General features: G+C 38.4%; 1 protein-coding gene across 5 annotated transcripts in view; it reads right to left on the bottom strand.

Moving 5' to 3' along the window:
- Nucleotides 1-4,384: 4,384 nt before the first annotated feature.
- The window catches only part of PJA2 (praja ring finger ubiquitin ligase 2), an 84,589-nt gene continuing 75,857 nt past the window's right edge, over nucleotides 4,385-13,116 (bottom strand). For all 5 annotated transcript variants that reach the window (XM_067569276.1, XM_067569277.1, XM_067569278.1 and 2 more), the window contains 3 exons: nucleotides 8,011-8,125; nucleotides 7,580-7,701; nucleotides 4,385-5,046 (listed from right to left, as the gene is read on the bottom strand). In XM_067569276.1, the coding sequence (XP_067425377.1) occupies nucleotides 4,918-5,046; nucleotides 7,580-7,701; nucleotides 8,011-8,125 (366 nt within the window). In that variant the 3' untranslated portion in view covers nucleotides 4,385-4,917. The remainder of the gene's footprint in view (nucleotides 5,047-7,579; nucleotides 7,702-8,010; nucleotides 8,126-13,116) is intronic.

The following is a 13,116-nucleotide window of genomic DNA, read 5'->3' as shown; positions in this document are numbered from 1 at the left end:
TAGCCATCACCTGTGCCTTCTCATATACCAAGGGAGCATAAACGAAGGGGGGTCCATAGTGAAGTGGTGGTGCTCCATGGCCACGATATGGATCCCAATGATGCCATCAGAGCCAGAAATGGCCCTGTGGCGGTGGCAGGCCACTAGGGTACAGGAACCATTGCTCAGTATGATGGCTGGTATGACCGGTGACTGTGCACAGGTGATAAGGACGGCCCTGGGTCTGATGACCACTCAGACTCCAAAGTGTCACTCTAGGAAGGGTGGCATCATCGGGACCGACAGAACTGGTTGTGCTGAGACCCTCTGTGCCCATTCTCTGGGCCTCATCTGAGGCAGTGCCTGTAATAGAAGTGGTTCATCTGCAGGAGATGGAGGTTGACCGATGTCTAGTGCTTCGTACTGCGATTGGCTATCTAGTGGCTGAAGTAGCTTCACTGAAGGTGTCAGTGGTGAGAATCTGCCTGGTGTATGAGGGACTGGGGGTGTGCTCAGCATCGGCTGGAAAGGGCCTGATGGACCCAGCGGAGTAGATGGGGTCGGAGGAACTGGTAGTGTGCTGTCTGCTGAGGTGGCAGCAGACTGAGGCTGTTTAGGTGCTTGGTCTTTGATTCTGCTTTGGATATTTTCCGAGCTGATGCCTTGGAGTCAACATGCAACTTCTCACCTGGCTTCTCCCAGCTCGGGGAGGGAAAGCTGTGCTTGGGGGATGTCTGGCCCAGGCAGCCTCCCTTATGCCCATAGCCATGTTATTTGTGGGCCTTGTCAGTCTTTGCTGGGGCCGTCGGTATCGCCAGTGATGTACTGGAGGGAGACGAATGCACTGCTGGCATTCCACTCCGGAGCGCACACATAAATGCATCGCCTCTTCTATCAGGTGCTTGTAGAGTTGTTTCCTCGCCTTGTGGGTTTGTGTAGGAAAGGATCTACAAATGGAGCACCGCGTGACAACGTGGGCCTCACCCAAACAATAGAGGCAGCACTGATGTTCACCACTGATCAAAAATGAATGTGGGCACAGTTCTAGAACCCGACTTGTCGGGGCATAGTCCCCCAGATCACCTAGATAGAAATCAATGACATCAACTAAGTATACTAACTATCTTAATGATCAACTAATACAAATGAACTATGTACACTATAACTACTATTTCTAACTTTTTCTTTTGCACTATGCAGGTTTGGAAGGCAAGAGAAGGGTTCCGACTCTGGTTATGTGGTGGTAAGAGGGAAGTGAGGGTGAATCAACCTGCACAGCCTCATAAGACCTCAGAAGCAACCATGGGGACCACACATGGCGCACGGGTCGACGGAGACTATTTCCAACAGTTTCAGCTCCGGCGCATGGCGCACATGGGCGCACAAGATAAAAATACCCCAGTGATTTACTTACAAAGTTCATATTTTTCAGAAGGCTTTCTTGGCACGTATACCAAACCTCTACAGTAAACAGAAATCTTAGTCTAAAAGCAACCTTCAGGAGTTTAAGCAAGGGCAAAATGAAACTTCTTTTTTAGAAGACGGAAACATGAAACCAATTATTGGGCTTACTACAGTTCCCAGCAGAGAGAAGTCTACAACACAATAAGCACTAATTAGCATCTTTCTGGGCAGCCTCAAAAGAAAGGCCAAGACCTGAATGGACATGAACACTGGATTTAACTACCTTCTTGTCTCTTGAGGAGGTCTTCTCCAGCATCTACCAAAACATTTTTCTTTCAAGGTGTGTTGGAGTTGGAGGTTAGAAAGAAGGGAAAAGTGACGAGAGGAACTAAATACAATAACTAGATTTTTTGGCTAAAAATAATCTGCATTCTAATTTTGGAACTAGAGATGTTTTATTACAGTATTAAGTGCAGACAATTTACATCATAAATTTAACTTACCAGAAACTGCTTTTAGAGAATAAATATTGTATTAACAACAAAAACATTCAAAACAGTGTAGTTTGTTGCAGTGCAGCTACTCATTTTTGTGGTCTTTTCTTAATGAGACTCCATAATATATGCCATATGCGTAGAAGACCAAGTACTTTTAAATAAATGAGTCTAACTTGTTACATTACTTCTTTACTCATGTAGATAGATTAAGAGCTTGAACATTTTGTTTTATGTGACAGGGAATAATAGACATATTTAGTCTGGTGGTTTATCACAGTTCCTTTATAAGAGGATGAGTGGACTATTCTTTGTGAACAAAGATATACCCTATAAAAGTCACCTTCAACTGATTATGGACAGAGTACAGTCCTTTTCAGAACACTTATACCCATAAGGGCTATTTTGGCCAGATACATTTTTATACTCAAAGCAGAAGCTTGCACGTCTATAGGATATTGCTTCCATAAGAAAATGAACAAAACGGCAGATAGATATAACATTTGGATAGCAGTTATTCATTTGACTCTTCCTCTTCTGTATGTCAGATATAATTTGACTGGTAATTTTTGATCACGATCTAGTATTTATTAATTCAACCACTAGTTAAAGAGATTCAGCTCTTGACACTGCTGGTTGAGTTTAGAACTGAAAACTTTAAACAACTGGCAAGCAGTTTCTAAATCTTAACACACAAGCTGGGAGAATTCTCTTTGGAACAACTGTTCTTTAGAAGAAGGAAATAAAGGGAATCTTACAGTGTGGAACCAATATGCAACAGAGCCAATAATAATTAATTAATAAGCATAGGCTTGTCAAGAAATCTGTAGTAGTATCAGTTGCACATGTGAACCAGTACATAGAACAATGACAACAACAAGAAAAAAAACTCAGCCCCACATAACTATATCCACCTTTCTGCATGATTTTCCTATGATGGGAACAGAAATCTGTTTTAAATCCTGCACTTTTCTCCTCCTCCTGTCTCTCCCTAAATCTTCAAATGCCCCGAGATTCATGTGGACCTTGGAACAACTTTGAAGATCACACATCTACATTGCTGTCCTCATCTTACCATGGCACTGTCAGGATCTGCATTACCATTGGCAACTTGCCAGTGACTCCAAAACAGCAGGTTATAGTAGGGATTCTGTGAGTCAGTGCTTCTTGGATCAGTATTGAATCTAGATCTGATTTCTAATAGGAAAGCTGGAGGTTTTGCAAAGAAGCACACAGTGGTTGTCATCTGTTTCCACCCCACTCTGCCCCCCACAATTCCCTACTGAAGACCACTTCAGTGGAATTCACATGCAGAGACTTTCTGCAAAAAGGAAAATCATACTGAGGAACTGTGTTAACCACCTTTTCTGCATCTCTCCACCAGGATCCAACTGCTTTGGCTTCACTGTACTCCAAGGCAGAGGAATGATAGTTTTTGTAGGTAAGCCACTGAGCTAGGACTCGGGACATCTAGATTCAACTCCTTACTCTGCTACATACTTCGTCTGTGACCTTTGGACAAGTCACCTTATTTCACTGTCCTGTAAAATGAGAATAATACTTCACCTCAGAATGGTGTTGTGAAAATATATGAATGTTTGTAAGGTGATCACATTTTAATTATATTGGGGGCCATAATCAGGAATATAACTGAGTAGATGAAGAATGAGACCAAAATTTGTATGAAAAGGGGTTATTTTCCAAGAGTAACACTTGTCCAATGGCCCAGCCCAGCTCTCATTAAAGTAAATGGAAAAAACTGCCATTAATTTAGGGCAAGCTGAAGTGGACCCAGATGTATTGCTCTCACAGAATCATATTGTAAGAAACATGTATCTAACCTATAACCATGAGAAGTTTTTGAGCGTTAGTTAGTTATTAGAGAGAATGTACAATTCCCTTGAGCCCTACATTCCTGCCATGTAAGATTTACTTTCAGTACATGCAAAAAGAATAACAGTCTAAGAAGTACATTATAATCCTTTCAGTTTCTTTAGTTTACTTTTACTTCAAAATATTAAATCTAGTACAACACGTTGCAACCAGCAGAAATACAGGAAGTCTAACCCTATCTTTACACTACCAGTAATCACTCTGCCATAATTATCTCACTAAATGGTTTATTATACTGCCATATTCCATCCTTTGCCTTAGGGTAGTTACTATAATATATTGGATTTTTCTCAATTTTGTCTGAAGAGTCCTGCACAAAGTGAGAAAACATCATCTCAGCCCCCTAAAACTCAAGACTGAAATATTTAGAATGGGATTTGCAAAAGAGACTAAAAGGAATTAGGCATCTAACTCCCATTTATTTAACTCATTAGACTGCTTTGAAAATCCTAGCTTTAAGTTTCCTATTCCACATATTTAAAAAAAGCCAGGCCATATGCTTAAGAATATTACAAATATTTCTAAAAACTCCACATTGTGGTATCCACAACAAATACCAGTGGCTCAGATATATGGGAAAAGAGTATTATGGAAAAAATAATGTGATAAAAAAGTGTACTATTGTGCAGTTTATTTCCAGTGAAACAAAATTTTACTACTGCTGTGATCACAGAACATCTTCACATTTGATGCAAATGAGAGATCAATTACAGTTACTTGTGCCACTATCTTTGACAAAAACAAAAAACACATATTCAGTTATATTATGTTAAACAGGTTATAAGCATAACTTTAATAAGCTCCAACTGCACTGCAGTTGCAAGAACAGGAACACAAAGTGCCACATTAATGATCATTGTTTTTGACAAATTTAACATAATACAAGCTTTAGATATTATGGTTAACAGCAAAATGTTCTACTGCAGAAAACTGATGCAAATTTCAGTTTGAAAATGTTAGCTATTATTGTAAATCTAAACATAGTTTAGAAAGTCTTACATTCTCTTTCTAAACTAAAATATATACTATATATAGCATTTATATATAATATATTTTTTTATATATAATTGTTTTCACATTGTAATTAAAACAGAAGAAATTTACATGTTTAGTTTGATGGGCCAACATCTCATTCCAGACGCTAATTTTATTGGGTTCCTGCAGCACTGGGGACTGAAGGAGGGGAATCATGATCAGAGAGAAAGGAAGTAGCAGCAGCTGCTGCTTCAGGGAGTACAGGTGCAAGCACATGACGACACACAGGGCATGTTCCAGACTAGAAGAGAAAAAAGAAACAGGTTAATTGCAAAGTATGTGTGTGTGAGACTCTACATGCCCAAAGATAAAGTTTCTGAAATGAAAAGTGTCCTATATCCTGATACAGCACTATTTCAATTTCAAATTTGGGTGAAGAAGCAGTCTGAAGGAGAGCAACAAGTTAGTTAACATTAGGTCATCTCAAGTGAAAGGAGTATTTTACCTTGAAGCACCATCATCCTTAAACCATGCAATAAGTCAAACTGTGCATTATTCAAAAGATGATGAGTGTTTTAAATAAAAAGTTCTCCCACTGATGGAAAAATAGGTTTGAGATTTGGCTTACCCCCCACTGTTAATAGTATAGATTACATGGAACCCTGTTTGAGGAATTCACAGGGAAGGCCCTTGAACTGCTTTTTCCTCTACAAGCATGTCAGGAAGATCAGAAACTCTGTGCTTACTCTACACATTTTTATCCCAATTTTTCTCTTCTCTCAATTGTTTAGACAGCATATAGAGTTGGGATAAGGAATGGTCAAAAGAGATTAAATTACTGTTTGCCCAAACAGCAAGTACTTTGGATATTCTGTGAAATCCCACTCACACTTGACAGTGTAGAGCACTAATATAAGGTAATTAGACTAAAATCATCACCAAATTAAAACCAAAAATTTGCAAACAGTCCACTACCAAACAAACAACAGCTGCCAAGATAAAATAAATCAATACATTTATCCCAAGAAATGGAAGAGCTTAAACTTGGACAAAATTTTCATTTACATCAGGAAAGGCATTTAATACTATATTTATTTAAAATCCTTTATAAAATGTTTAGTTTCAAATATACTTTTTATGAATAACTATTCCAATAATGTACACAGAAAGTATATTTTCCACAGATGGGATACCACGAGGTATATTTTCAAAGTTGTGTATCAGTTACAAGAAACTTCCTATTATGGCCTTGATTCACCAGTGCACTAATGCATAAGCTTAAAATTAAGTCTCTAAATAATCACATTCCTATTCAGTGAATCACTTAAGCAAGAGATGAGCCTGTTCAACTTCAATGCAACTACTCACATGATTTATTGTTCAATAAATGGGATGGCATTATCCATGTTTAAAAGTTAAGCATGCACATAAGCACTTTGCTGAATCTGAGCCTATCCATATATGTATACATTTTGATGAATGGCTCAGCATTCATATTATGTTTATGTTGTATTTTCATACAGAAACTCAAATTGAAGGCAAGGTTATAAACTGAAACAAAAACAAAAGAAACAGCCAGTAGCAAGAAAGACAAGTCCACACCTAAAGATGACCATTTTGTGAACAACTGCCTAAAAATTCTGATATTTAAAATAATTGGTATTAAAAAAACAAATAGGATTTCTGTGATCAATTCTAGCAATTATTTCTTCTTTGACTCTAAGATCTTAAGAGCAGGGCCATGTCTTCATATGTTTATACAATGCCTAACATGATTGGATCCTCTTGGTACTTTGGGGCTGCATAGACACAAGCATTACTTCAGACTAAGAAAATAATTAGTCCCTTTATGTGGTTATGGAAAGATTATGCTTAGCATGCTCTATTCTAGGCACCTCCATGTCAGAATAATATTCATCTGTAAGTAATTCAGTTCAGAATTAAAAAAAAAAAATTTGAAGGAGTCTCTTATTTAGCTCTGTCTTTCTTCATTACTTGTCTAAATAACGCTAAAAGTTTACAGTGTGGTAAAAGAAGCACAGAAATTACAATTTGAAAGCTATTATGCTGTCTTGTCCATCTCCTTACCACTGCAGGAGTGCTTTCCAATAGCAATTCTCAACTGTTTTATTCAGCCATTTTTTAAGTGTCTCAACCAGTGATGATTTCATTCCTGCTCTGAGAAGATAATTCTGCAACCAAACAGATCTCAGGCAAAGTTTTTCAGTACTAGTTAATGTTACTACTTTTAGTTAAATTGCTCTGAACCACCTTAAACAATTCCTCATCTTTAGTGATGTTGCACTCTTTTCTCTTGAGGTTTGCTACTCTCTCTTGCTAGGCAAGTTATGAGGAAAAAATTAAAATTAAACAAATTTAAGTCAATACCTCCAACCCAGGAAAAAAAATGTATCTAACCCATTTAAATTTTATTTTTCTCCCTAGCAATAAGAAACAGTTGGGTGTTCGAAGGGTTGGTCGTTCAAAAAAACAACAATACCACCATTGATGCAGTCCAACATTAGGGCTCTACGCAAATTGCAAACAAGGTCTAAATTGTTTTGTTTAGTTTAGTTGTAGATTTTGAATATATCAAATGGTCAAGACTAATCAACTTTGCTTCTTGTATTACTACTGTCTCTTGTGTGCACATACTCCTATAGATCTTTTCTCACCACCACCAAAATTGTTTCCTAAAATATTAAAGTAATTCAATTAACTATTTTGTGAAACAATCTCATTGTAAGTTTTCAGAAAAAGCTGCACGTTGTTCTAACTAGAAGAGCACAAATTCTCCACTAAATGTGCAAGCAAGTAAGCAAAGAAGAACTCACCTTCTGTAACCAAAGTGTTACACAGGGTTTGTGAAAGAAATGGTGACAGGGTAGTTCAGTTATTATTTCATCTTTCACATACTCACTGCAACAGATAGCACAACACTGTTCCTGACCGACAGCTTGGGGGGTAAGAAAAAAAAAAAACACAAAAATTTTAAAATTTAAGAAATATGTTAAATTAGATGTAAGTGGCTAATCATAATATGATACAGTTTATCAGAGTAAGCAAATCAGAGTAAGCAAAGTGCCCTTAAAATCTACTTAGAGTGAACAGATAATTTCTGAATTTACCACTCAGTATTGTGCTGCATACCATAGTATCAGTTTCCTTTAAATACTGTATTTACACTACCATATGGTAACAAATTTAAGATTAAGCATTATATTTTGCAGAAATTAAAATATTTAGTGAGCCAGTTTTTCCATACCATTGTGATTTTCTGTAATAATAATCTGTGGCAGACAGTCTATGCGCTCTTTGCTGGCTGGTGGATGAGCTTGCTCAACATCAACTGCAAGTGACTCTAGATGTGCCAAAGCAGTCTAAAAAGGAAATTTATTAAAAAAAAAACAAAACACAAAAAACGTTACGTTTCCTTACTCACAACAGATATACTTCACATCTAAAAAACCCAAAAGATGAAAAAACTTAATATAGCTATTGTGTTATTTTATTAAACAAAAGGGTTGTGCAAGTTATGTAGAGCTGCATTATGGGTAGATTTTTACAGGTCAGATGGAACAGAAAGTTAATGCATTAACCACTTATTTCTGGAACCCAGGTTTCAAATATCAATTAGGTTATGCGCAAAAAGAGTTATGGTCTCAACTTACTCCCTAATGATTAGTCCTGGGGGAATTCTGTACCACTGCACAAATGCAGAATTCATGTCCCCCCATGCAGAATTATTTTTTGCGTATACAGAAAATATATTCTGCAGGAAAGGCATTGTTGTTACACTTTTCGCCCACCAGGAACTGCTGTGGTTCCAGAACAGACGGCAGTCACTCCCGAGTGAACACAGCACTCTGCCTATGGAGCCAGGTCAGGCGGCATGGGACATGGAGAGGGCATGGGGGGACATGGACAGCAAGGGGCACATGGGACTGCTGGAGGGTCACAAACTAGGGTTCAAAAGGGCTAGTGGGGAGTAGGACTGGGGCAGCGGTTGAATGGGAGCGGGGGCGCAGGGCCACATAGGGAAAAGAGGAATGGCTGAGTGAGGGTGCAGGGACACATGGGGATGGGGAAAAGAGGAATAGCTGAGTGAGGATGCAGGGACACATGGGAAACGGGGGAGGTGTAGCTAAGTCGGGGTGCAGGAATACACAAGGATGTGGGAGGAGGGTTCAGGGCCACATGGACCTAGTGGGAGGAGGCGTGCCTGAGTGGGGGTGTAGGGTCACATGGGGTCAGGGGCATATTTGCCTGACTGAATAAGAGGCTAGAGGTCAGCCAGGATCTGCATGGGGGAGTTCCCCAACAATTCCCCCACCCCACAATTGTTCCATTCTTCTTCCACCCAACAACCTTCCAGGTTCACTCCCAGGCTCCTTCCCAGCAATTACTTCCCTGTCCCTTAGTTCCTTCATTACTCCTGAGTCCCCTAAGACTTAGCACTGTTTCTGAGGGGTGCAGGAAATATGTTTCTGTACTGTAGTTTAAATGAATTATTACTCAAAGTTGGGTATTAATATGCCTAATAAGGAATCTATTAGCCAAAAAACATTTCCTGAATCGTTTTTGTTGTTTGTATTGTTACACACACACTTGCTGACAAGTATTCTGAAATAAAATACCAAAATAATTGAAACTGGTGAAATGTATTTTTTTGCCAAATAAAATATGCAGAATTTTTAATTTTTTGGCACAGAATTCCCCCAGGAGTAGAATACTTACCCATGCCACAAAGTGGCTAAACAAAATGGCATAAAAGAATGTCTTTTCAGGAATGATTTAAAGGATGCAGACGGTCAGGATTGACTGTTTCCTTAGTAACACACTGCTGTTGCCACCTTTTGAAAGCGCTACCTATGGCCTCACATTAACAGATTTCCCAGTTTCAGCTACAGTGTAGCTCAAAGCTATAAACTAGAAATTAAGGCTAATAGTAGTGGGTTTAACTATGTATCAGCAGCAATACTAGTTTCAGGAGGAAAGCAGAATCCATCTAGGTCATTAAGCAGAAGAGTGACGGTCATGCTGGTTAGATTGGGGGGGTGGGGGCATTTGTAATATGGTTTGACATCAATATGTCAAAATCATAATAATTCATGAGATACACGCCATGTCAGGTACTGTTAGAAAGATTATAATATGCTAAGTCAGGTGATAATACTTATGTTCATGTGTAATATGTGAAATGGAAGTTATAGATATATTTGAGATATCTGTATTTCAAATTGTGCAGCCTGGGTAACACCCCAGATAGGATGGCAGCAGGACAATAGCCTGCTTAATGGCCCATTAAGATACTCATGGATACAAGGGGCCAAGGAAGAAACTAAAGGCATACGTGAAGAGTTACCAGGATTGGCCCATGTGACTCTGGACTCCATTTTCGTTCTTGTAACATTCCACAAGACAGCATGGCCAAGGCCAGAAACCATTTTGTCTTTTGTTCCTGTTCAGCTACAGACATGTACCTACCTTCGGATCAACTCACTTGCAACTGAACCAAAGGACTAAGACCCATCCAGATACTGGATATATGCCAGAAGAACTGTATAAGCCTGCAACTCCACAATTCTCCCAGAAACTTGATGTATATGGACTTTTAATCATTTGTATGTATCTGATTGCTCTAATCCTTTAACATTTCTCTCACGGTTTATTTCTTTCTTTTTGCAATAAACCTTTAGTTTAGTTACTAAAGGAATGGCTGGCAGCGTGATATTTTGGGTAAGATCCAAACTTATATTGATCTGGTACTGTGGCTGACCCTTTGGGGTTAGAGGGAGCCTTTTTAGTAAACAGCATAGAGTTTAAATAACTGGTCTCTTTACTGGACCCAATGGCTAATTGGGAGCCAGAAACTGAAATGCAGTAAAGGGGGCTGTGTGTATTTGTGTACTGGCTTTTGTGGGGATTCAGAAGAGCAGTTTGTGGCTGGTTGAGAAGCCTGACTTCAGTATCACCCACCAGTGTTGGGAGAATCTGCTCCCTTTTTACAGGCTGTCCTGACCTTGGCATTTTCAGGTGGCTGCCCTAGGCACAGGATGGGTCACACTGACATTTCAGGAAAACTCAGGTAATGTAAGGAGTAGTGGTATTTCAGTAGATGGTACTCTTCCCTGGGGCTTGCTACTCAGCTGGTATATGGTGGTGAGTGGAGAAGCACTGTACTCTTGGAGGATCCATCTCCGGTTGAGACTTATAACTAAGGTCTTGACCAATACAAGGTCATTAAAGATCCAGCAATACTTTTCATAAGAGTAAGGAGTTGTTAACATCCCTGGTCAAATACCACATGGATAGTCACATTTTGTCTAGCTAAAATTCACTTTTCAGATTCAACTAGATACAGTATTCTTTATTTCCTGATCTGAACTTATGTAACATAATGTTAAACATATTCCATCTAATGTAGTTGCATTTCAGAAGCAGTCTCCATGTAACTTTTACTTATCTTACAGAAATGTTGAGACACAAGTGTTTGTAAAGTATTTATAATTCTTGGATAAAGGCATTGTAGAAATATACTGGTATATTTATTATTCTCCTGTTTCCCAACTTCAACAACATTTTTTGCACTTACAACATGAAAAGGTGAAGCAAATGAACATAAACATAATACTGAACTATTATATGGAATGGATGACATCTTAAATAGATTATTTTTTCTTATTTTATATCTTAAAGATACAATTGTAAACATTTTCTATCTGACTTTAAAAAAAATCAACCTTAAATCAAGCTAGAAAGCAAAGAATAATGGGTTGTAAGGGAAAACCATGAACAAACCAGACCTTGCAAGTCTGGAAAAACAGATTTTGAAATCAGAAGCCCATATTCACTGGATCAGCTGAGCTCCACACAGCAAAGTCCAGAGAGGGCAGAAGCAAGGATAGCATTAAAGCCACCTTTGAGGGTCCCCAATCCTAGACCCCACATAAGTGACAGCAATTTTTTGGCTATGCTCACTTGCTAGTTACCATTGGCCCCAAAAACCTATTCAGGCAGCTGAGGATCATATAGATATAGCAATCTCCCCTGTCATTTCCTTATCTGGGACCAAGGGAAAGGCTTGTGCAGGCGCTCATAAACCACACATACATCTATTTTTAAATCGGTGGTGTGGCACATGGCTGTCTGAGTAGAACGGTGAATCTGGCCATAAATATTTTATTTAACTGGGACCACATGGCTCTTTTGATACTCTTTCTTTAAAAAGAGATTCTTATTGGGAAGCGAATACATATTTATCAATCTTGATTAACACACAAAACCAATACATTGTGCATATTTCTGTACAGGTCACGTGATGAATGTTCAAATGCAAAGAAACAGAATAAGCTAAGCCATCTTACAGTGTATATCCTTGACACCTCCACCCAGAGACACATAGTTCATCACTAACAAGCCATCCATCTTGTGACCAGAGAAATCAGAACAAACTACTGATACAAATACACTTTACTTTTAAGAAAAACACACTAAACTAAAATATTTGAACAGGTTTCTAAGTTTCAAAGTTGAGGTTTGTCAGAAAGATATTGGAATATGCTTGTGTAGTGGGGAGTCTGACTGAATACTTGGTAACTCAGGACTCTCTAGTGTTTAAAATAAGAAGTTTGAGGCTCAGATGAGGCATCAATTTAATAAGTTTTAAAATCCAGTAAAACCAGAAGAACTGCTTTAGAATTGCATAAGAACTTAGATCAAGTTGCAAATTCTTCAAATTTCTAAGACACTTCAGCGGATTGAAGCAAACAAACATCTATTATTCCCCAAGGTGTACACTAGAGAAGGTAAGAAGTGCCATAGAAGAAAAAACAACCCCCACACAACTTTCTCTGAACCAAATTTGACAGATTTCAATTGTAATAAATGGATTGGATGGACCTAACAATAGTCTTACTATATAACAATAGCAATTGAAACTGAACAGCTAAAAATGCCACTTTAATACACATATATTATAGGCATTTTTGTTTTGCAGAAAACATCAGCATCGAATTTATTTATTCTAATGGACACAAAATTTGTAATGAGGTTTAAATAATCTTGAATACTAACATTTAGAAAAAAATTTACTGAGATCTACAGCAGCCTAATAACTAATTAACGTAAAATACAAAAGAGGAAAGCACTGAGTACATTAAATTAAGCGACTAATATGTTGGATTATATTTGGATTTATTTAGAGCATTTCTACAATGCTGTGGTGGCAGACATCAATGCAGGGGCATCAATTGAGCAGGTCTGTATAGACCTGCTCAGTCAATGGAAGAGCGCTCTCCTGTCGACTCAATTAGTCCACCTACCTGAAAGGTGGAAGGCAGCGTTGACAGGAGGGTGTCTCCCATTGACG

Source organism: Emydura macquarii, unplaced genomic scaffold, assembly GCF_026122565.2.
Source record: "Emydura macquarii macquarii isolate MOO-44397 ecotype Brisbane River unplaced genomic scaffold, CSIRO-AGI_Emac_v2 contig_2897, whole genome shotgun sequence".
Taxonomy (NCBI): Eukaryota; Metazoa; Chordata; order Testudines; family Chelidae; genus Emydura; species Emydura macquarii.
This window is presented reverse-complemented; position numbering and strand designations above follow the sequence as displayed.